Source organism: Boleophthalmus pectinirostris, unplaced genomic scaffold (assembly GCF_026225935.1).
Source record: "Boleophthalmus pectinirostris isolate CB_2022bp ecotype Guang Dong unplaced genomic scaffold, ASM2622593v1 HiC_scaffold_9, whole genome shotgun sequence".
In the NCBI taxonomy this organism is placed as follows: domain Eukaryota; kingdom Metazoa; phylum Chordata; class Actinopteri; order Gobiiformes; family Gobiidae; genus Boleophthalmus; species Boleophthalmus pectinirostris.
In genome coordinates, this window is record NW_026571541.1 from 18,276,195 (window position 1) to 18,297,552 (window position 21,358).

At 38.6% G+C, this 21,358-nt stretch overlaps 2 protein-coding genes and 1 long non-coding RNA gene across 3 annotated transcripts; 2 read left to right on the top strand and 1 right to left on the bottom strand.

The window, feature by feature from the left end:
• Positions 1 to 518: 518 nt before the first annotated feature.
• On the top strand, positions 519 to 8,322 carry LOC110162023 (POU class 2 homeobox associating factor 1). Its single transcript, XM_020926884.2, has 5 exons — positions 519 to 650; positions 2,841 to 2,968; positions 5,426 to 5,450; positions 6,900 to 7,165; positions 7,881 to 8,322. The coding sequence occupies exons 1-5, from the start codon at positions 635 to 637 to the stop codon at positions 8,265 to 8,267; spliced, it is 822 nt and encodes a 273-aa protein (XP_020782543.1). The 5' UTR covers positions 519 to 634; the 3' UTR covers positions 8,268 to 8,322.
• A 7,523-nt stretch (positions 8,323 to 15,845) lies between these two features.
• On the bottom strand, positions 15,846 to 18,354 carry linc.pou2af1 (lnc RNA pou2af1). Its single transcript, XM_055147890.1, has 3 exons — positions 17,858 to 18,354; positions 16,733 to 17,034; positions 15,846 to 16,362 (listed from the first exon to the last, which is right to left on the bottom strand). The coding sequence occupies exons 1-3, from the start codon at positions 17,973 to 17,975 to the stop codon at positions 16,024 to 16,026; spliced, it is 759 nt and encodes a 252-aa protein (XP_055003865.1). The 5' UTR covers positions 17,976 to 18,354; the 3' UTR covers positions 15,846 to 16,023.
• A 269-nt stretch (positions 18,355 to 18,623) lies between these two features.
• On the top strand, positions 18,624 to 21,312 carry LOC129407299 (uncharacterized). Its single transcript, XR_008631483.1, has 2 exons — positions 18,624 to 18,724; positions 19,838 to 21,312. It is a non-coding gene; the product is annotated as an uncharacterized LOC129407299 (long non-coding RNA).
• The last annotated feature ends 46 nt before the right edge of the window (positions 21,313 to 21,358 follow it).

Below are 21,358 nucleotides of genomic sequence, written 5' to 3' on the forward strand. Positions count from 1 at the left end.
CACATGTAAAGCAGTGTGTTGCCCCAGTTTTCGATTTTCTAAGCAACTTTTTAGCCAATTTTAAGCTACAACTCTTATTCCATATCTTTCAATTTTTTTGAATAATAATTGATGGTTTAAAAAATGCCTTGAATATATGACTATACCAGCTATTATTTTCCTTTGATCAATGTATTTTCCTGCAGTTAAGGCTTGAGTGCTGAGACAATTTCTATTTTCACCAACCTTCTATCTCCACCACATGTCTGTATTAAAAATCTGACTCCGGCAGGGTTAAAAAAAAATGTCATGTTGCCGTTGTTGCACAAAATATAAAAAACATACATGAAAATCCATGGCTTGCTTGAAATGCCCCTTGTTTTTGAACAGGAAGTCAATGGTTATTTTGTCATTTTAGATCAAATTTGTGGTTTACAATTGGCAAAATGTAAAATCATGATCTACGTATGTTATTGTTTAAAAAGCTGGTGAGTACAGCAAACATATCTACCAGTTACAAATGAAACTTGCTGCTTTGAGATTTGAACAGCACTGAAATCCCAAGGGCCCTGGTCGTGCCACAGTTATAAAGACCCACACTCTGTCCCCACTTTGATCGTTGCCTTCACTTGAACGTCCTGATACAGCCATCACAATGCTCTGGGAAAAATGTAAGTACAATTGCGTAGAAATATGTCGCAAAACTTGGTTTTAGCAATTTGGTGTTGACTGAGAGCAAATTATACGTACTATGATTGAGACAAAGTTTTAAGTGGAAATGAATTTTATTTATTTAATGAGACAGGGACAGCATACAATTTTTATATTAACCTTAACAGGAGAGATGCATTGTACCAGGTTGTAGCACCAGTGCTAATTTCCACCTGTAGTCCCTGGGCAGGTTCACCGATTGATTGTATTTAACTGACCTTGGCTATCAACTGTTCTTCCTGGAGACCTATGAAGCATGTTTTGGGTTTCTTGGGTTTTGAATTTCTTCTGTATGTATTTTGCAAATGTGGTGTAATTGTAATGTGTCATTTTTAAGTATATGTATCCATACATAGGGAATTCAAAAAGAAATAGCCTTTATAAAATACAATCTAAACTCAATCAGTCAAAATAATAAAAAGAAAACTGTCTTTTGGAAAGAGGAAGATAATGTTATGACTAGGATGCAATCTTGATATGCAAAATGCTCGGGACCCTGCATCAATACAGCAATACACAGCTGTGCCACTTCCTCTTTGAATGCTCAACAAAACTTGCAGAAACAATAATCTATTAGTCAAATCCTTTGTTTTGTGAGACTCTACATTAGGACAGGACAATATGTTTTATCACAATATAATAATTTATTTGACAATATGCCAAAGGTCGCCTTTTATTGGCACTTATAATTTTGTAATGACTTGTTTCAAGCTATTTAAGTTAGAGCTGTATGTTCTGCTTCCTCTCACATCTTATGTATTTCAGTAGAGTCGATAGCCTCTGCAGCGTCTCTTTGTAAAGAGGAATTAAATCTCACAATTTCATATATCATGAGTTCATCCCCATATGTAACTCAATATATCACAGCATGCAATATTTATTAGGCAATCATTGTTGCAAAATCGAATAATAAATAAATTTTGATCAGATCTTGTAATTCTTGTTGTTCTCACAACAGAGAAACTAGAACACTAAGGGCTTGTCAATAACTTGAAGATCCCTTGCACTCTCTACTCTCTGGGGGCGGCAGTAGCTCAGTTGGTAGAGCATTCGCCCACTGAACTGAAGGTTGGCGGTTCGATTGACAAAAACATCACACGTTGAGTGGTCAGATCCACTGGCCCACAGGTTGGCTGGTGTGATTCCAGCTCCCACAGATGAATGCTGTCATTGTGTCCTTGGGCAAGACACCTAACCCACATTGCCCACAGTGTCTGTGTACACTGGTGTGTGAATGGGTGAGTGGTTCCTTGTTGTAAAGCGCTTTGAGTGTCTTGAAGGTGGAAAGGTGGCTATAGGAAAATGTGACCATTTACAAGGAGACCTCTGGTTCTGCTTGTCCACACAAGGCGTACCATCAGAAACACAATTTAGTTTTACTACTTTAACTCCTGTGGTCAGCAATTCAAACCAATCAGTTACTGACATGTGGACAGCTTGTACACAGGTCATTGAGAGAACTCAATGACAACACTAATGGAAATGTAGGCAGTGGTCAGGTCACATGGGCGATTGATTAGGGAGAACTTATGTGCTCAATTTGTTCATCACAATCAGAAATAACAACAACGCTTTACAAATTATAACCTACATGTGAAAAGCAATATAACAAAAATGCACCTATAAAATGTGCAGCTATTGATGCAGTGAGCTGACTAGACGAGCTGGATCCCTTCTGTCTTTTTCAATCCCACAGTGAATAATACTAAGCACAACTTTAGTACTGACAGCAGTAGGCTACTGAGTACCCTTTTTTTAAAGCCATTTCAATACCAAACTAAAACATGAAATAAAAAATAAAGTAAGAGTAAAAAGATTTCATGCAATGTTACTCATTTCAAGCACCAGAAACTTGAGACAGTTTAAGTAATTGTGCTTCCTGTATCTCCTACCCTGCAGCACAGTCAAACTGGGTTCATTGTTCCACATGTACTGCTTTTTTTAGGCCTGAAGACAAATCCCATTTGCTCTCTTGCATGAACTTGCAAAGTCATTCTGAAAAATCTCAAAAAGACTGAGACTGTGTAAATTTGTCTCAGAGAAGACACTCTGGTAATGGACATTGCTCACGACTCAGTGCCAGCTGGGTAATAAAAACATATCTTCGTATAAATTATTCAAAACTTATCTATCCAAATTCTTTCTTCAAGCTCAACCAGCAGCTGAGGTGCGGCCCAGACCATACCAAGGGGTTCGGGTGAAGGACCCAGTCAGAGAGCTACTCCGGAGGAAAAGAAGTGCAGCACCCCCTAACTCCAAGGCAACGGCTCCAACTGTGGTGGGAAAAATTCACTCATAAAAAGATTAGAATGCATAAGAATGTTAAAAAAAATACTCATGAGTAAGTATGAGCAAAAGCAAACATGCATACTTCCTCCTTAAGGGTGCATAAAAATTTATCATGACACACTAGACACAACTGAGGGCTGTCTCTAGGGATGATCTGATATGGATTTAAGATGATATCAGATTATTATCAGATTATCAAATTATTTAAAAAAGAAGACAAGTCTGTTGACCACTTGAAAACAGTGGAGCTGATTTCTGCCTACCCCTTTATGGTATGTACTGCCCCCACTGCCACCTATAGAAATCTACAGTTCCCAGTAGCAAGTAGCAGGCTACACAATATTATGGAATTCTACGTGTATGCCCATTTAGGAAAAAAAAATTGAGAATGAGGTAAGAAAATAGTGGGTGTATGAGAAGGGTGGGTGAAATGTGAATTTTCAGTGCAATGATCCACTGACTGCAGGAGAATAAAGATTACTCAAACAAGTCACTCAAAATACAAAGCAAAGACAAAGCTGTAAAAAGCTCTTAAAAGTAGAGATAGCATAATATGGCTCCTTTAATAAAAAGCCATATATGATCCTAGCTGGGCATTGCAGTGTAATCTCAATGAACAGAACCCAATGTTTACTGTTTAAAGGGCCCATATTAGTCTATTTTCTGATCTCTGTTATAATGTGGTTTCCTCATCACAAACATACCTGAAGTTGTGTTTTTTTTTCATGTTTAACACACAAATTTAGGCATACTGTTAGCCTACATATTTAGGTTAAGTTCTTCCCTCAAACAGAAAACACTTTGTTCCACCTTGTGATGCCATGTGATAATACAGGAAATGCTCCACTGTGTTTTTAAACTTCATACACCTTCAGTAGAATCGTTTGGATTATTTCAGCCCTGGAATTGCCTCTGTATAACTAAACATAAGGTTAAAGGTAAATTTTAACTTGATAATTACAGCGTCAGGACATCATACGATGGAATAGAGCATTTGGAGCTTTGGAGTAGACAAACTAATAATAAAGGATTACTCAAACATGTGAATGAAACAAAGCACAACAGGTATGTTTTTGAGCAGGTAAAAATATTCTAACTTGGCTAAAAGCTCACAAGAGTGAATGATTTCTAATATATGACCTTTAATAAATAGGATCAGGTTTGAAGTAGTAAGTGCTAGTTGTTCGAACAGCAGCGTGTTGATTCTTGAAAGTTTCTTTGACCAGTTTCCCATCTACTGTCTCCAGAACATGTAAAATTGGCATCTGACAGTTCCACGCGTTTTGTAAATGATTAATAAGTGCTGGGAAAATCATCAGGATATGCAGACAGGGTAGTAGACTCACATACACGTCTTAGAGACTTTTTATTGGTAGCAAATGCCTTGCCAACAAGAGTCTATGCCTAAAGGAAGATTAGTCAACAAATTCATCTGTAGATCTGATTGGAATCCTGGGCCTATCCCTCAACAAACTTTTCCTTACATAATCCAGGTGGTTCTTCGTGACAGTTACATCGCTCCATGGCTTCAGGGGAAAAAAAGACAAAAGAACTGCATCTTTGCCCTTGAGTCCTCCCACTGCATCTATGAACATGAACAGGGCTGAGGACCACGGCACAGGTTTTAGGCAAAAAACACTGAATTAAACATTCTCCACTGTGCAATCATTCCACTGTAAAGTATCGGGAGCTGAGATTCACCATCAGCAGCTTTTAATTTCTTTTTACCACATACAAATATTTGATGCCAAAACAAAAATAGGTTAAATCATATTTTACATCATTTGGTGAAAGGTTACACAGAAATGATCAAACACTAGTGTTTATGAGTCTGCTCCACATCTGAAGTGTTTCATTTGAACAGCCCACTGACGTCAGGTGTCTGTTGTGCCTTCAGGAGAAGACACCTCCTTTTACGCAATCTCAACAATTACGAGAGCGATCTGCAGGTTATAGTTTCTGCTTCTAATATTCTCCTTTGTTTCCTGCAACATAGCAGTACATCTAATAATTGGCTTATATAATTACGGTGTTCTCAGATAGTCAGGTTTTTACATGCTTTGTCCTGGTCTAGACCCAATGTTTTCCCAGTTTCTTTTAGGATTTTCCACTTTTCTTTTAGTATTCTTAACATTTGTGTTAGTCACAAGTTAAAAAAAATGCATTTTATGTTTGAAATAGTTGTAGTAGTAACAGTAGTAGCAACAGTAGCAGCAATTTCAATGTGTGATTACCTCTTCCTTCAAACTGATTTTCTCAAAATAGACTTTATAGAAAATAACATTTTAATCTCAGTACAAACAGTGCTGTGTCACCTGTCCTAAAGCTCTTGAGTCAGTGCACTGTGTGTGGCTTATTTACATTACAGTCTACACTTGTCTGTTATGGACACAGTGTGTTGTTGTTATTGTTAATCTTCTAAATTCTTTTTTGTGTTCTGTTTCAGGAGGTGGGACCTTTTGTCAGTCAAGGTACAGCTACAGACATGTACAAAACTATATAAACAGCCGCCTCCAAGATGAAATAAATACATAAAAGTTTATGGAGTGGGTATCAGACAGCACTTTTACTGGTTTTAAAGAAGTACTATAATCACAACAGAACCTGGCTTGGGCTTGCCAGTGCCTTAACATGCAGATTAAGGACATACACATTATTTTTCATTCTATGCAGCAGGCCATGAGTCATGTGAAAGCACAGAAACTCCAGAATTCAGTCACTGAGCTGCAGAGGCTGTACTAGCACAAATTAATCATTGGCTGAAGGTGCCGGTGTTTAGGTAGTGAGGTTTCAAATCAGAGAGTCATTTTAGGTTTATTTCCAACTGATTCTAGTTGTAGGAACTGCCAAACCAAATGAGACATGCCCATATTGCTTTCTGACTGGATAATCGCCTTGTCCCTGTGACCCGTTTCTAGGGGTCTTGAGCTAAGCTTGGTAAGGACTACCTTAACTGGAGGATTTTACCAATGGTTCATGTTTCGAGTTGATGAGAATAAATCAGCCTTATAATTGTAATGTAAACCAATATTTGAATACCCTCCCTTTAATCTCTCATGTCTGTCAAGGTGACTCTACTACCCTCAAATTTAAGAAAGTGACCTGCAGGGCACCTGCAGGGCACTTTCTGGAAGATTTTTTCTGATTCATGATATCCAATCACTTCTGGGCCTATGACACACATACAATGGCCAGACAGACACTCTAAAGATTCATTAAAAAACATTTTAAATAAACTAGTGATCTTAGTGAGATCCGATTCACATATGCCAAACAGCAGTCAACAATAACATGGAAAAAATACTCTTCAAGTTTCACCATGCACCTCTGTAAATAAAATCTAAATATCTTTGTGGTTTCATTTCACTCAAAATTAAAGAGCCCATGTAACACTATTTTCTGATCTATGTTATAATGTTGTTTCCTCATCACAAACAGACCTGGAGTTGCATTTTGTTTCATTCACACATGTTTAACACACAAACCCTGCATATTTAGGCGGAGTTCTTCCCTCAAACAGAAAACACTCTGTTCCTCCTTGTGATGTCATGTGGAAATAAAAGAAGTGCTACACTGTGTTTTTAAACTACATACACCTTCACTACAATCATTTGGATAATTTCAGCCCTGGAAATGTCAATCTTTACTGCACTAAATTTAAAAGGTATCTATTAACTTGAAAACAACCATTACATGGCATCACAAGGTGGAACAGAGCATTTTGAGCTTTGGAGATGTAGATAGTAACCCTTCAATATTAGTCTCATACACGTGTGACTAAAACAAAACGCAACTCCAGGTATGTTTTTGAGGAGGTAACAACATTATAACATGGCTTAAAGCTCACAAGAGTCAATATGGGACCTTTAAACCACAACTACTTGAACCAAAACCTCATGGTTGCTGTCTCATATCCCCAGGACTATTCTCCAGCTCTGAGTCTTCTGCAGCACTGAGTGAAGGGTGCTCTGGGTGGAGAGCTGTGCCCACCTCTGGCTGCCCTGTCCAGCCTACTCTCCTGCCCTGGTCTGCCCCTGAAAGCAACCCCCAGGACGGCCTAGCTCCGAGCCAGTCCTATTCCGTCACCACTGCCCTCTCCACTGGCACAGACCTCTACATGTCCACCCTGTGCCCTAGCTACACCATGCTCACCTACACCCATGCTCCTCTGCTAACTAACTTTGGTGTAAGTACTAGAGTGTGATAAGTAGACCTGTCATGGTGACAAAATTTGACGTGTGATATATTGCTGAAGTAAATATAGACGATAAACAGGATATAGCAAACATGAGCAGAATGAAACACTTTAGTACTTCTGTACTGAGTAATAAAAGGGCTTAATTTAACATTTAGTCTTATCATATAGCCAAAAACGTAACAAAACATTTCCCAGTAAAGCAAAGAAAATATGTACACAATAAATATTGACCCAATAAAAACATTGTTTCAGCTTTCATATATTGAATGATTTGTCGATATAGTGATTACTGTGACAGGGTTAGTGATATGTATAGCATCTAAAATCTGCTGTTTTGATGATGTTGGCAGATTGTGATTCAGTAATTCTCAGTAATGAAATGGCTGATGTAATAATAACTGCAAGACTAATATATAAAAAAAAAAAAAAACACACACAGAAGCAAGTTTGCTAAATGCTGACAGTTCAAGGCATGCCAAGTAAAGCCCTATGCAAAACACAGCACTTCAAAATGAAACATGAGAACGATATCTATTAATGAGAATGTGTACTATTGGTTATGTCAGCAAAGTGCTTCCTGTCAAATTAATGTATAACTCATAATAAAAAATGGTCATAGTTAAGAGGAAAGGTCAGTAGTTTGAGGCTAATGAAGACAGATGGTGACAGTTGTGATGTGTAGTTTGATGTGTTTGTTTTTCAGACTATCCCAGTGGCTCCAGTGCCCACCCCTCTGCCTCAGATGGACTCAGACTCGGGGCTCACATACCTGCCCTGGACCACCATGTCCAGCAACGCAGCGCTGAGCGGGTCCCCCCTGCTCCATGTGCCTCTCTCCATGTCTTTGGCCACAATGATCCCTCAGCTGGACCCACAAGTGTCAAACGCAGATACGCAAATACTGGAGGCACCGCTGCAGCCTGTAGCAGAGGGACCAAGTGAGGGGCAGAGTGACGGACAGAGTGAGGAGGAAGACCCAGAGAAGCAGGAGTCTCCCAGCCTTCTGGATAAACTTTTGGAAGAGCAAAAAGCTGAAGATGAAGAAGATAAAGACTTATACAGTGACTCAATCTATGTCACAAATGTGTAATAAAAGGAAATTCTTTGATGTTACAGTTTATAATAAAGAGATTTTATCAACTTTTTGACACTGTGTCATTAAAAGTCTTGAAACTTTCTATGTACTCTTGCATTGAAACAAGCCTCAGGACACACAGGAGCAGCAAGTGTCAACTGGATCTTTTCCATTGCTTTTGGGCAAAGTTTCAAAAGAAATATTTCACCAGCACTTTGATCTTGAAAGAAATGTTTTGGCCATAGGTTATTTATATACATCAAGACATTTCATGAGACAAGACCACTCAAAAAGATTAAGATTGACATCACTGTCATCCAAAATTGTCCAGATTTGGGGTAGGTGGGAGTAGTTTAAGTTATAAAGTATATGAGTACTGTCTACTCACCATGTATTTGGACTGACTGACCTCTCCCAGGCAGAGCCTATGTTAAGCGTTCCCCCAGGGTTTACCCTGAGGGGAAACTGCCATGAGGAGGGGGCCATCCTCACACCTGAAAACACGGAGATGGTATCACAAAACGTGGTCGTCCAGCTTGTATGGTGAGAATGTGTTTAATGTAATATTTTACACTTAGATGATGGTGGCAACAGAAAAGGAGAGCTTGAACGAAACTTGATTCCTGTCGTGATACTGAGTGCAAGTATGTTCATGTTTGGTGTGAGTGAAAGAACAGAGCCAGAGGTGATTCGTAACAAGAAAATGTGGAAGCGATGGCACGTTTTTGGAAGCTGTAAATGTTACAAACCACTCACAAGACACAGCAGGTTTCAGTCAAACAAGTTTGAGCTGCCACCGTATTGAACTGACGGTGCTACAAATCCACAGCCATGTGTGGGGTCGCCCAAAGGCACTTCTCTGAGTAATTATGCAGCGGTGTCATGGGGGACCTCTTTAAAATCCATCTTTCGCCCGTGGCACCAGTCAGACCTCATGCCAATTGAACAAGTGCTTCAAGCTTTAAACACATCTCCACTGCCTGGTACTATTTAGCAGGACTACTTTATAGAGGATTATCAATGCTTCTCTTCTTAACAAGTTTGCACCTTGTAGCATACACTGTTTATTTATTGACTTAACCTTTTGTTCTGAGAGAGTCTCTGCAGTAACTTGCCTGTGCCGAGTGTTTGATATCAGGAGCTGTCAGTCTCTTCAATTTAAAAGGCTGTTGCTCAAGGTCACAGAAATCTGCCACCCCCAGGAGACCACATTTCACAATACCAACTCCTTTTAAAAAAACATAGTCACGGGTTGTAAAAAAGATTAGTGCAGGGCCAACTCCGGCTCCCAGCCCCTCTGCCCCCCACCACTTGATACCAATACTCAAAAGCTGTTATGGCCTATTTTTTTAAATGACTTTTTGGCAAATAATAACATGTCTGCATCTTGTATTTTGTTGATTTTTATCAATAAAAAATTATATTTATATGAAGTATTTATATTTAAATAATCATATGAGATATTTACATTTGCCCCCGAATTTTCATCACCTGACAAGCTTGAGATCAAACAGTGACAGTCAATGCAAGTGAAGAGTACTGTAGCGCAGTTAAGTAAGTTAAGTAATGATAAACAAATATGTGCCAGGAATTATATGTTGATATAGTATTGCGGATGGCTGTGACAGGATAGTAATTTCTGCTACACATTGAGGCCTACTGATGGTTATTTTGGTAATTTTGGTCAGGAGAAGGTCACGTAGGCTATATAACAATTCTGTTATATGACCTGCCTGACCCCGGCCCCCCCATCACAGTTAGGAGCAATAATGTGGCCCCCAGAGAAAAAAGTTTTGTGACCCCGTGGTTTAGTGAGTGAGGTGAGTTTATGGATTTATTATGCACTGTCTTAAAAAATGTGTACATGCATTACATTATATTGCCTCATAATGATGTTTTGCTTTCAATAGTGAGTTGGTGCTAATCAGCAAATTGAACTAACAATAAGAACTGAGGAAGCAGAATTGAAAGAATGAGTACACCAGAAAGATTGCCAAATGTGGTTAAAAATTATGACATATTCCCTTTCCCTGGTAAAACTACACCCAAATAACAGTAGTATTGGGATTAACAGTACTTGCATGTAAAGTAAACTAAATACGTGGCAATTTATTGGAGCTTACGCACACACGAACTGTTTGTTTTTGTGTTTTTCTTTATTAGGGAACTGATGACATGTCTGGACTACAATTTCTTTTCCGCAAACGGTTTGACTGCATTAGGAACAAACAGGGAAAATCCCAGAGTGATTCGCTGGAACTATTATCTGGTTTATCTAGTTTGTGTCTCCCTGTCACATGCGCTGCTATTGACATAAGGCTACTTACCGATCTTTAGATGACGCTACCTTTCACACTGGCCGTCTGCAGGACACAGGGGGAGATGGACTTTGGTGTTGTGCCAAGAGGAGGATTGATAAAAACTGCAACTGCACCCGGGCTAAATCAGAAAAAAGGCTAATAAAGCTAGCTACCTCCACACACTGCACATGCCTTTGCTGGTTGTGGAGATTCTGGTTTGCGGGTGTCCATTGAATGCATGCAGCATGATCTGCAAATTATTCAAATTAACAAATTACCCGCTTTTGACACTTTCCCCCCATTGTGCTGGGCAATGATAAACTGTCAGAGAGGTTAATATTTGGGTGTGGCCGACTAGACCGACCGATTTCCAAGGAACGGGTTTCCTTGGCAAGCGTGCGAGGCGCTGTGGAGCTCTCACCAGGAGCAGGAGGCCACTGTGGCAAGCCAAGCTGTTACGTAAAGAGTAAAAAGTATTATGCGCACAGTTAGAAATCTAATAAAGCTTCAAATGTAACCTAGGAATTTAGATTTTTAAAAGACCCTCCATCCTAAAAGTTACACAGTGCACCTTAAGTACAGTACTTTACTACTTTTACTTCATTATATTCTACCACTAGACTAGAGGTGCCTCTGCACGAGAGAAAAGTAGCCTCATGTAGCTTCCAGATAGGCTACAAGGTGGCATATTACGCTATTTTCTGATCTGTTATCATTTGATGTCCTTACCAAAAACATACCTGGAGTTTTATTTGTTTGAGTTCCTCTCTCTGTTGGAAAACATGAATGAATAAATGTCTTGAGTTTACGCGCATTCTTCATCTGACACAAACCGTAATTTCTTTGAAAATGCCCTTCTATCTGTTTTTATATTATTTTTATAGACTAGGCCTACAAATGTTTCTAAGTCTATATAGACTAAGTCAACAATCGTGGTATGACAGAGTAAATAAATCCCTCCGCTCTCAGTCAGATTGAAATAAGTCACTGTGTTGTTAGGGTTAGGGTTAGACTTTGGGATTTGATGTGCAGAGCTATGAATCAATCAGCAGAACCACCCTGATATCATACTAACATTAACTTATGAAAGGTTTGTGTTATATTCTTGTTATGTGACCTAGTTTAAGGTGTTCCACATACAAGCCACAAAACACATTACAATTTAAACTAAACCTTGGATAGACTATGACAAAAAGGTTCTCATATCTAGACTAAACTAAACTTTTAATTATATTACCCCCAAGAGCTACAAATAAAGTCCCACTATATAGTGTTAATGCTGAATAATAAATACAACCCAGTTTTTTTCTGTCTCATTTTACAAACAAAGCAGTTTCCAAAGTGTTTCAGTCAGTGTAAACATATAGACATAAATGTAAAAAGAAAAAAGGCCAGTAGAGGGCAATGTGAATAACCCAGCTACCTAGATCAGTGGGCCATACTGTGTTCTGCTTTATTTGCACAAAACATATGCCATAAATTAAGCATTCTAAACATATATTTTGGTATTCTAAATGGTAAATGGTCACATTTTTATATGGTGCTTTTTCACCTTCAAGACACTCAAAGCACTTTACATCATGGAACCACTCACCTATTCACACACATATTCATACCAATGCTCAACCAATGGATCAGTGGACAAATGCTATACCAACCAACTGAGCTAAAGAACATGTCACATACATGCAGATAATGGTGTTCAGTTTGCTTGTAAAAGGTGAGTTGTTTTGGGTTGGTCTCTGTTCTTGAGCCTCTAGTAGCAGACAGGGGCCAATGGGGCTAACGGATTACACACTGACTCATGAGTTTCTTCCCCAGGGCTCTGCACAAGTCCTCGTAATAAAGGCCAGACTTTATACTGTTCTTATCTGGTAGCTGTGCAACTCAGAAAACAAGACAGAATGAAGTGCCATATAAAACTGAATGGGCAACTCACCAAGTATTGTGTACATAATTACAACCTGTTTTTGATCTAACGATATCTTTTACTGAGCAGCTTTTTACCTCTCTATAAACGTGGGTGTGCTTTTAGTTAATTAATAACAGAACACACCTTAGAAGTATGTAGTTATTGATCAATGATTATAAAGGTTTCTGTGAATAAATGAGTACAAATATGTGGTGTGCGGTCTGGGGAATTTGGATTGTGTTATTACTATCATTTAAAAGTATTGACCTTTTATTTAACCAAGATAGTCCGGTTGAGATTATCAATCTCTTTTTCAGGGGAGTCCTGGCCCCAGATAGCCAGGCTGGCGCCACCTAGTGCCTCTGCTCAATTTCATTTCTCTCCAGCGACTAGGTCACGAATCGGAATACCCTAGATGGTTTGCAAAAACCCCGGAAGTGCAAGTTCAGACACAAACCAATCAGTGAAGAGCCATATTTTCAGTGTTGTCAACGCTTCCTGAGATTGAGGATTTAAAGCCAGAATAAAGAGAATGTTTGGCGAATTTAATCAAGGGGAAAGACATTATTGCACTTCTTCCTATGGGATTTAGGAAAAGCTTAATATACCAGTTAGCCCCGTTAGCGGCGCATTACATACGTGACTACCAAATAGCAGTGATTAGTTAAATGATAAAAAGTACCCGCCTACCATTGAGCAAATGAATTCTAACACTGCAAGGTCACACGGTTTCTACAAAGTAAAACCGGCTAATGAATCAGGCTAGGCCCCAGAGGAAATCCTAATGTATATGTATGTATATGACCTACACAGGCCCAAGGAGAACATGGAAATTCCACAGATTTTATTAATTAATAAATGTCTTTATTTATTTATTTATTTATTTTTATTTATTTATTTAATAGGGACAGTGCATATTAATGAACATCTACCACACTGCAGTTTAAATATGCCAGATTATAGCAAAAATGCTCATTTCCATCTGGAGTCCCTAGGCAGGTAACACAATTAATAATAAAATAAGATAGAAAGTACATTCACTTTATCTTTGTTTATTGCTCTTACAACACATCTCCCATAATCTCCCATATAACTGTGCAGACAGTTCAAATAATCATGTTATTAATAAGTCAGGTTCTGGAGAATACATAAATCTAAACCCGCAAAGGCTAAGATTTCATTGTAAACATTTGAGCCATGGAGTCAAATTTGCTTCCGAGATGTCAATCGTTTAAGTTGTCAATTATGGGATCTACAGTGTGTTATTACTATGCAGGTGTTGGCAGAGCTGGTTGGCAGTCATTTGGCAAGACACTTGCCGTCTGTTCCAGAGGGAATCCATTCCATATCCTGCTGTGGTGCTCAGAAGGGACAGATAGGCAAAATACTACCACTCTTTCCTTTCTTTTTACATTCATTCTCACTCTCTTTTTGGCAGACAATACTGAGACACCTACCTGCAGATTTACAGAACGGCACTTTAAGTTATATTGCCACCGGCACTGTAATGGCCTGGAGTAAATCTGAGTGTGGAAGGTGTTGCAAGAGGCAGCCTTAGCAGGGGATTTCCACAACTGCTTGTTCAGCAGCAGGCTGTGCCAACAGGATTTATGAAATATAAACACAATAGCACACACAAACATCAGGATTAGTGAAGTGTGAAGGGAAAAACACAAAAGCAGTCCCTTTTTCAGTTTCTTATGTTTGGTTTGGCAGACTGCTAACACTGCGATAGTGACAAAGGTCAAGTACACTCCACAGTTCAACACCAGATCAGACTTGTCTTTAATGACATCTGACACCACTTAGGCTCAAGGCAGCACTGTAAAACCACTCACTCTGATCTTGGATCATATTATCTAAGCATATATATATATATATGTGTGTGTGCGTGCGTGCGTGCGTGCGTGTGTGTGTGTGTGTGTGCGTGCGTGTGTGTGTGTGTGTGTGCGTGCGTGCGTGTGTGTGTAATTTGGATGGGATGGGACATTTATACTGTGCAGGATAAAGTCCACTACATAAAGATATAATTGATGATGATATCATTTCATTTGTATGTGGTGGAGCCATTCTGCACAAACTAACACCATCTTATGTGCATGGTTTCACTGCTGCATATTGTGTAGACATTTAAAATGGATCTTATGGCTTTGTCAGAACAGTGGCTCATCATATCATCTTGTGACTGTAGCCCTGAGAGCTGCACTTCAGCCTGCTCTTCTCCCTCCTAATCCATGTGGCACCATGTGTATGTTTGTTCTGACAAGTGATCTGACACCTCATCAGGCTTCACTGCGAGACTCAAGATAAACTTCACTTTGTGTATTACAGTGATGACGGTATAAGATCTCTGCTTGTAAACCTGAATGGGCTCATTGTCTTAAGTCCCTGCAGCTATAGTTAGATCTGAGCTGAGATGGTGCCTAAATGGATTAAAATGTCACAAACAACACAATTTGCTAATTCTCCCATTTTCCCTCCTTTTTTCTTATCAATGCCCCCCTTTTCCCCCTTACACACACACACACACACACACACACACACGCACACACACGCACACACACACACACACACACACACACACACCTTTATGCCCCCCTCCCCACCAGCCCTGGGGTCCATGTTTGTCTGGGTCTGGGAGGCTTGTTGGCAATCTCGTCCCAGAAGAATCACTCAGACAGGAGAGGGGCCACATGTTCCCTCTGCCCCTAGGCTCTGTTTACCTTTCACTTCTCTAATAATATTATAAGTCACTATAAATCTAATAATTTTCAATACTAATTATAGATGTAATAATAAAAATATTGTTGTGTGAAGAATAACGAAGAATAACAATTATTTTATTATAGTCCTTGTATTATTGCAAACATTATGGATGAAAAGAGATGTAGTAACTGTAAGGTCATTATTTAATAAAACAGGTTTTATAATAAAGAAACTCACATACAGAAACACTAAAGTTAGAGATTAAAAATGAGATTAACGCGATTAAAAAACATAACGCGCTAAATATGACTGTAATTAATTAATCGCAATTAACGCGATAATTTGACACCCCTATGTATATTGATATTCTTGGAACTGCATTGTTTTACTTCTGCATGTCAGTAATATAGGGGCTTTGAACTTTCTTGTCAAAAGTCAAGTCAATTTGCAGTGCAAACTGCAAAATTAAAACAAAATAGCATTCTTCTAAAGTAGTGCTTTATTTGTGTATCATTTTTCCCCACAATCAGTCTTACAAATAAGTGTGCATGTGTTTACCACATGTAGTTAAACCTACAAATCTTTGAAAAAAGAAAAGAAATACTCAGCATTTGTAAATGTTTCTGTTTATTTTTGTACAGCATTTTACAGTAGTAAAATAATTCTCAGTGGTAAAAAAATAATATTGATATAAAAATACCAAAACTTGAATTACATCCATTAAGGATTTGTCACAATCTCTCCCAACCAAAGTAGAGGGCAATTACAAGCACAAGCTGATATGTACATACAATCTGTTGAAACTTTTTTTACATGGACATTATTTACAAACACAGGGTCAATACTGCTGGCATCATAGCGTGTTGTATATTTCAGCTGTCAGGTCTCTCTTGTAGAAGCTCTCATCAATGCATGGGTACACATAGTCCATGGAGTTGTAGTATGGAGCATATTCAGAGTTGGAAAAGGCCTCCTGCTGCAAATGGGCCACATTGTAAGAGTCCTGGGACAGATAGTGCTGGGTATATGTATAGGGCTCTGGGCTGAAGAAACTAGACTCCAAGCGACTGGGTGAATCGTAGCAGGACGACAAAGAGGTGGAAGAAGAGGAGGAGAAGGAGTTGTGAGGTGAATAGCTGTTGTGATCATCAGGGCTGCATATCTTTAGACAATCAGCAGGTGAACAAGAAGTCTGCAACAAGATAGGACAATGTTATAATCTGTATATACCAACCCAGTCGCCAGAGGACTCCAGATTCGAAAGGCGATGAGCGATCTAAATACAAGTATATTATAACTGAAAAGCATAATCCATGTTTTAGAGGCTTTTGAAAACATGTATTAATCTTAGCTCATAGCGTAATATCGTGCTGTGACTAGTAAGATTTACAGCAAATTTGTTAAATTGTAAATATATAGATTTAGAAAATTTTGAAGTTTTAATCTATTTGCCCACTATCTTCTCATATAATACCCAAATTGTTATTATTATTTATAACTAATGCATATTTGAAATAAGAACAGCAATAAGTTTCAAATGTTCCATCCAGCCATTGTCTTACCATGCCAGGCCCATAGTAGTCTGCATCTGATGACAATCCATGGTTCCAAGATGGTGGCAGGCCTGAACTCTGGTAGTTTTGTCCACTGTGGTGTTGCTGTGGATGTTGCTGGTACATATGCTGGAGGTGGTTGCTGGGACCACTGTTGCTAGGCTGCACGGCATCCCAGAGCTGGTGTTGAAAGTTGTTGTTATAAGTGTTCAGGTCCTGTGTCTGGTTGGAGCTCAGGCACTCGTGGACAGGGTATGAGGCAGGGTAAGGCACCTGGAGGGTGCTGACATCAGGAATTGGAGCAGGAGCAGCTGTGGGAAGAAAAAAACAAGATTTAGACTACCAATACAGTGGCATGAAAGTCACCATGGTTACAAATAAGAATAACCTATAATGAAAAATACAGGTGATTTGGAAACATTTTCTGTGTGTGTGTGTGTGTGTGTTTAGTTTTTTTTTTTTTTTTGTTGTTGTTTTTTAATGCATTCTAATGTGGTCCCTTTAGTCTGTTAAAGCATTGCCACTTGTGTTCTGGTAAGTATTGGAACTTGCTCAGAACTAAAAATAATATGTTCTATAAAGGCAAATAATAACTGACAATAATATAAAATGCAAAAGAAGTGAATGAACTGTATTTCTAAAAACAGAATGTTCTAATTACGAATCAACATTTAGTTTGCCTCAAATGAAGAGTGGCATTTCACAGTGAGTTGCCTATACCAATATTCATTAGGTGATTTTGCCTAATTAAGTGAGGTAAGGCAGAGACAAATGGAGAAAGCAAACCATTTGCTCAGCTATAAGTTACAGTGGGTGATGTCATGACACATCAGCCAACACATTTGAATGAAGCTTATAAGAGGGAGCTAAGCTACTAAACTTGGCTGTACTTTGGGAGTCTGTTTAGACTTAACATATTTTTCTTGTAAATTTCTAACTTAAAACGCGAATTAGCCATTTTAAATTGTTTTGGTGGTTTTCTTTTTGCTTTTTAATGTTTTTATACATACTTCCAGCTTTATTTTGGAACTCAATAGAGAGTTTTGGGAGATATGTTTTCTGTAATTCAAGTTGCTTTCTTTTCTCTTTTTATATAACTTGGGCAAACGTGAGGTTAGTATCGGGAAAACTTACTTGGATAGAGTGACGCAGAAAGTTTTTGCAGATCCAAACGCGCCTGGGATATGATCTGTTCATCGGAAGACGCAGGGAGGAAAGCAGAAGTTAATACTGGTGCAGACAATTTAACCATCTTTGTCTAAATATATGTTTGTATGTTGTGATTAATCGTTATAAGGAGCCGTTACATGATGATGTCGGGGGCCATCAATCATTTATCAGAGGAGCGGCTAATTGGTTGTGCGTGCGTTTGGGTGTTGTGTGTGTGTGGGGGGGTATCTACCGTTTTAGCATTTTTTCTGTTGGCCTCGCGGGCACGGTGCCTCTGCAGCAGCTCTCTGACGGTAGTCTTGACGCGGACTCCGGGGTAAACCTTGGATTTATCTGTATAAAGAACACCGCGTGGCAAACATGTTTAGTCAACAGGAGCAAACATGTTACAGCGGTAGCACCTAACTTGGCGCGTTCCCGGCCCTAATCCTCTTTATCTAATCCCGACAAGAGTTTGAGAAACTGATACTTGATAGTAAACAAACAACGTTAAACGGTGTCAAAGCACTTAAAACACATTAATCAAAAATACGGTTTTATTCTGTATTTGTTCTGACATTCATCTCTTGTTTCATTAAATAAACATTACATATGTTCAAACTTTGTGCTGTCTGGTTTGTTCAATTGATTTCCAGATGTACAGTGCTTAAGTGCATAGCATTTACGCGTAAATGACTGGCTCCTTTACGCAGCCGGCTGTCTCCAAAGCCACTGCAGAGCTTCCCCTCACCCATAGCCCTTGTAAGGGATTTGTGTTTCCTGATCCGCAGCGAGCACCACCCCACAAGCCAGACAACAACAGAGGAACAAAGGCAAAATCGGCGTGTTACAGTAAGTCATATTTGTTCTAAATTTAAAGTTAACCATTTGATCTCAACGATTTGTTTGATCCATAATCTGTTTGCGCCCGAGAACCTTGGGAAAATGTGATCAGGGAAAATATGAATATCTCAAACTGTACAAAAACACAACAAAGGAGAAGATCGGAGAGCAAACCTATACAGCTAACATAGCATATTGGCTGCGCAATCTGCTCTTAAAGTAGTTTCAACATTTGCAGAGCGCACGAAATCAGCGCGCCAAAGTAATGGTTTTACGCAGTAAAGCGTACGGCATGATTGGTACTGAGTTTGGCTAGGCTAATTAAACTTCATGAGTTGTTTTGTGCCATCCACGCCTGAGCTGTTTATAATTCACAATATAGTCCAATCCGAGGCTTTATTCAAATCGAGACACCCTGTTATGGACTTGAAACTTAACTTTGCACCACTGGCAACGACATGTATGTGTTATTTAATCATAACGTTCAAAGTTGGCAAAAAACTTAAGGCACGCATCGTTAATGTAAAGCATTTAGGAGTGGCGAGCCGCTCCCGAAAACACTGACACTGAAATTAGGCGAGCTGCCTCTGATTAATATTCATGCACAAAACCTACTCGATGATTTGTCTTAAATTTGGCAATTACTGCAGCAAAATCTATGACAGACACATCCCACTCCGGTTTTACGCACGACGCCCCGTTCATTGCACCGCAAGTTACCCTCAATATGAAAGACAGACAGCTGCGATATTTCACTTCTAATTTAAAAAAAAAAAAAAAAACTTTAAATCGTGTCCTGGCGTGTGTCGATCAAGAGTTTTACCAATATGCGCCCGCAAAAGTAAAAAAAAAAAAAAAAAAAAAAAAAAAAAGTGGTTGGAGACGTGAGAGGCGCGCACAGTGCAGCATGTCATGAGGAAGTTTGCAATAGGCTATTTAAGATTCTACAACTCTGTTTGGATGCATCAAGTTTTGTCTTATTAGGCAATTTTCATTGAAATGCTTTAATAAATAGTCTAATAAAAAAGTCCAACTAACATATTTTGTGGCGACTTTAGTTCGATTGATTTCACAGCTTGACATGTGTACAAATTTCTTATATTTTCTTCCCCCCCCAAACAGGTTAAAATTCATCAGAATCCCTCGAAGATGGAAAAAAGACCATAAACTCACCCGACATGATGCCTGAAATGAAGTTAGATCCACCTGTTGAAGACCAATAGGACTCCACAATGTTCCTTTTCTCCCTCAGCAACAATGGCCAAGATCGAAAATTCTTCAAAAGTCTCAAAAATTCAAAAGACAAATGTCTTAAAAGAGCCTTAGAGCATACAACAATATTGTATTATAGCTGGAGACATATTAGTTTGAGATTTTCTCCCTCCATGCCTACTATTTAAAACCCCTAGAACTCAATGATTTGACAATGATTTGATTGCGCGTTACTTTCAATTTGAATATTCAGAGGCAACCGAGTTTTGCCGATTTTTGTTTAAAAATCACTTCATATTGGGGTTGTATATAGTTATCTTCAATATACTATGACAATATTTCGCAGTTAAACCAAATTAAACCACACTTTTATTAAATTTATCCATGTTTTTCAGTATCCCAGCATCACCCCCCCATTCCCAGCAGTAGAGCACAGGTGGCCGATATGCGTTACTTTTGCGCACAATCTGGTGTTTTTCGCGTAAATAAGTACAACTTTGACCATAGGGCCATTTGTAAAATGTTCAGTTCAAAACTATTATTTGAAAGAAAAGCAGATAAATGAGTGGATGGGGTGGGCGTGGCAAAAGGCCGTAGCCATTTGGCATCCCTGTGCTCCATACAGCTACAAGGAGACTGCTCCACAGCCACCAAAGATCCCAACACTTTACATTAGAAAGAAATAAATACATTAAATGTTAATATAAAATAGCAACATTAATTCTTGTCACCAATCATAAGTTGAAAATTTAAATGTTATTGAGTTTTTCCAATATCCTGACTACTAATAAATTCCAATGAGAAAATGCATTTTTTATAATTTCAACGTACATTTTTATTTTTGCAAAAGCACATATGCAACCATTTATCTTAAAACTGAATAAAAAAGTTTTATTGGCTTATGCCTGTCAATTAGAAGTTGAAAGAACAACTCAGTACTGTGTACACTTGAGAAACTTGGCTCACAACCATTTGAAACTATAGGCCATTCCTTTCAAAGTATAAACTTAGTTGGGGCTACAGCCTATTTGATGACAATTTCTCTTAGTCTTTCACCAGTGACTGTTGATCATTTTAAGTAGGATGTATGGAATTGTAATGTATTATTATAAGACCATAACAACTGCTTCATTGTCAATTTTTGCTGTTTGAGCAAGTACAATGAGGTTTCAACAATATTTTCTTAAAATGTAGCTTTTTTCTTCTCTTAAACTATATCTATATCAATAGTAGGTATTAGCCTGCTAAATTTATTTTCCAGCATATTAAAGAAACGTTAACACGTTAAAACATTATTTTCAGTATTTTGCAACGCGCAATGTAAAATGTACCCAGAAATGTAAAACGTGGGCTGCTCAATAAAAACATGTGAGGTAATTTGTGAACTAAGTTGTAGTTGTTTGTTTGTTTGTTTGTTTTTTAAGACATTGA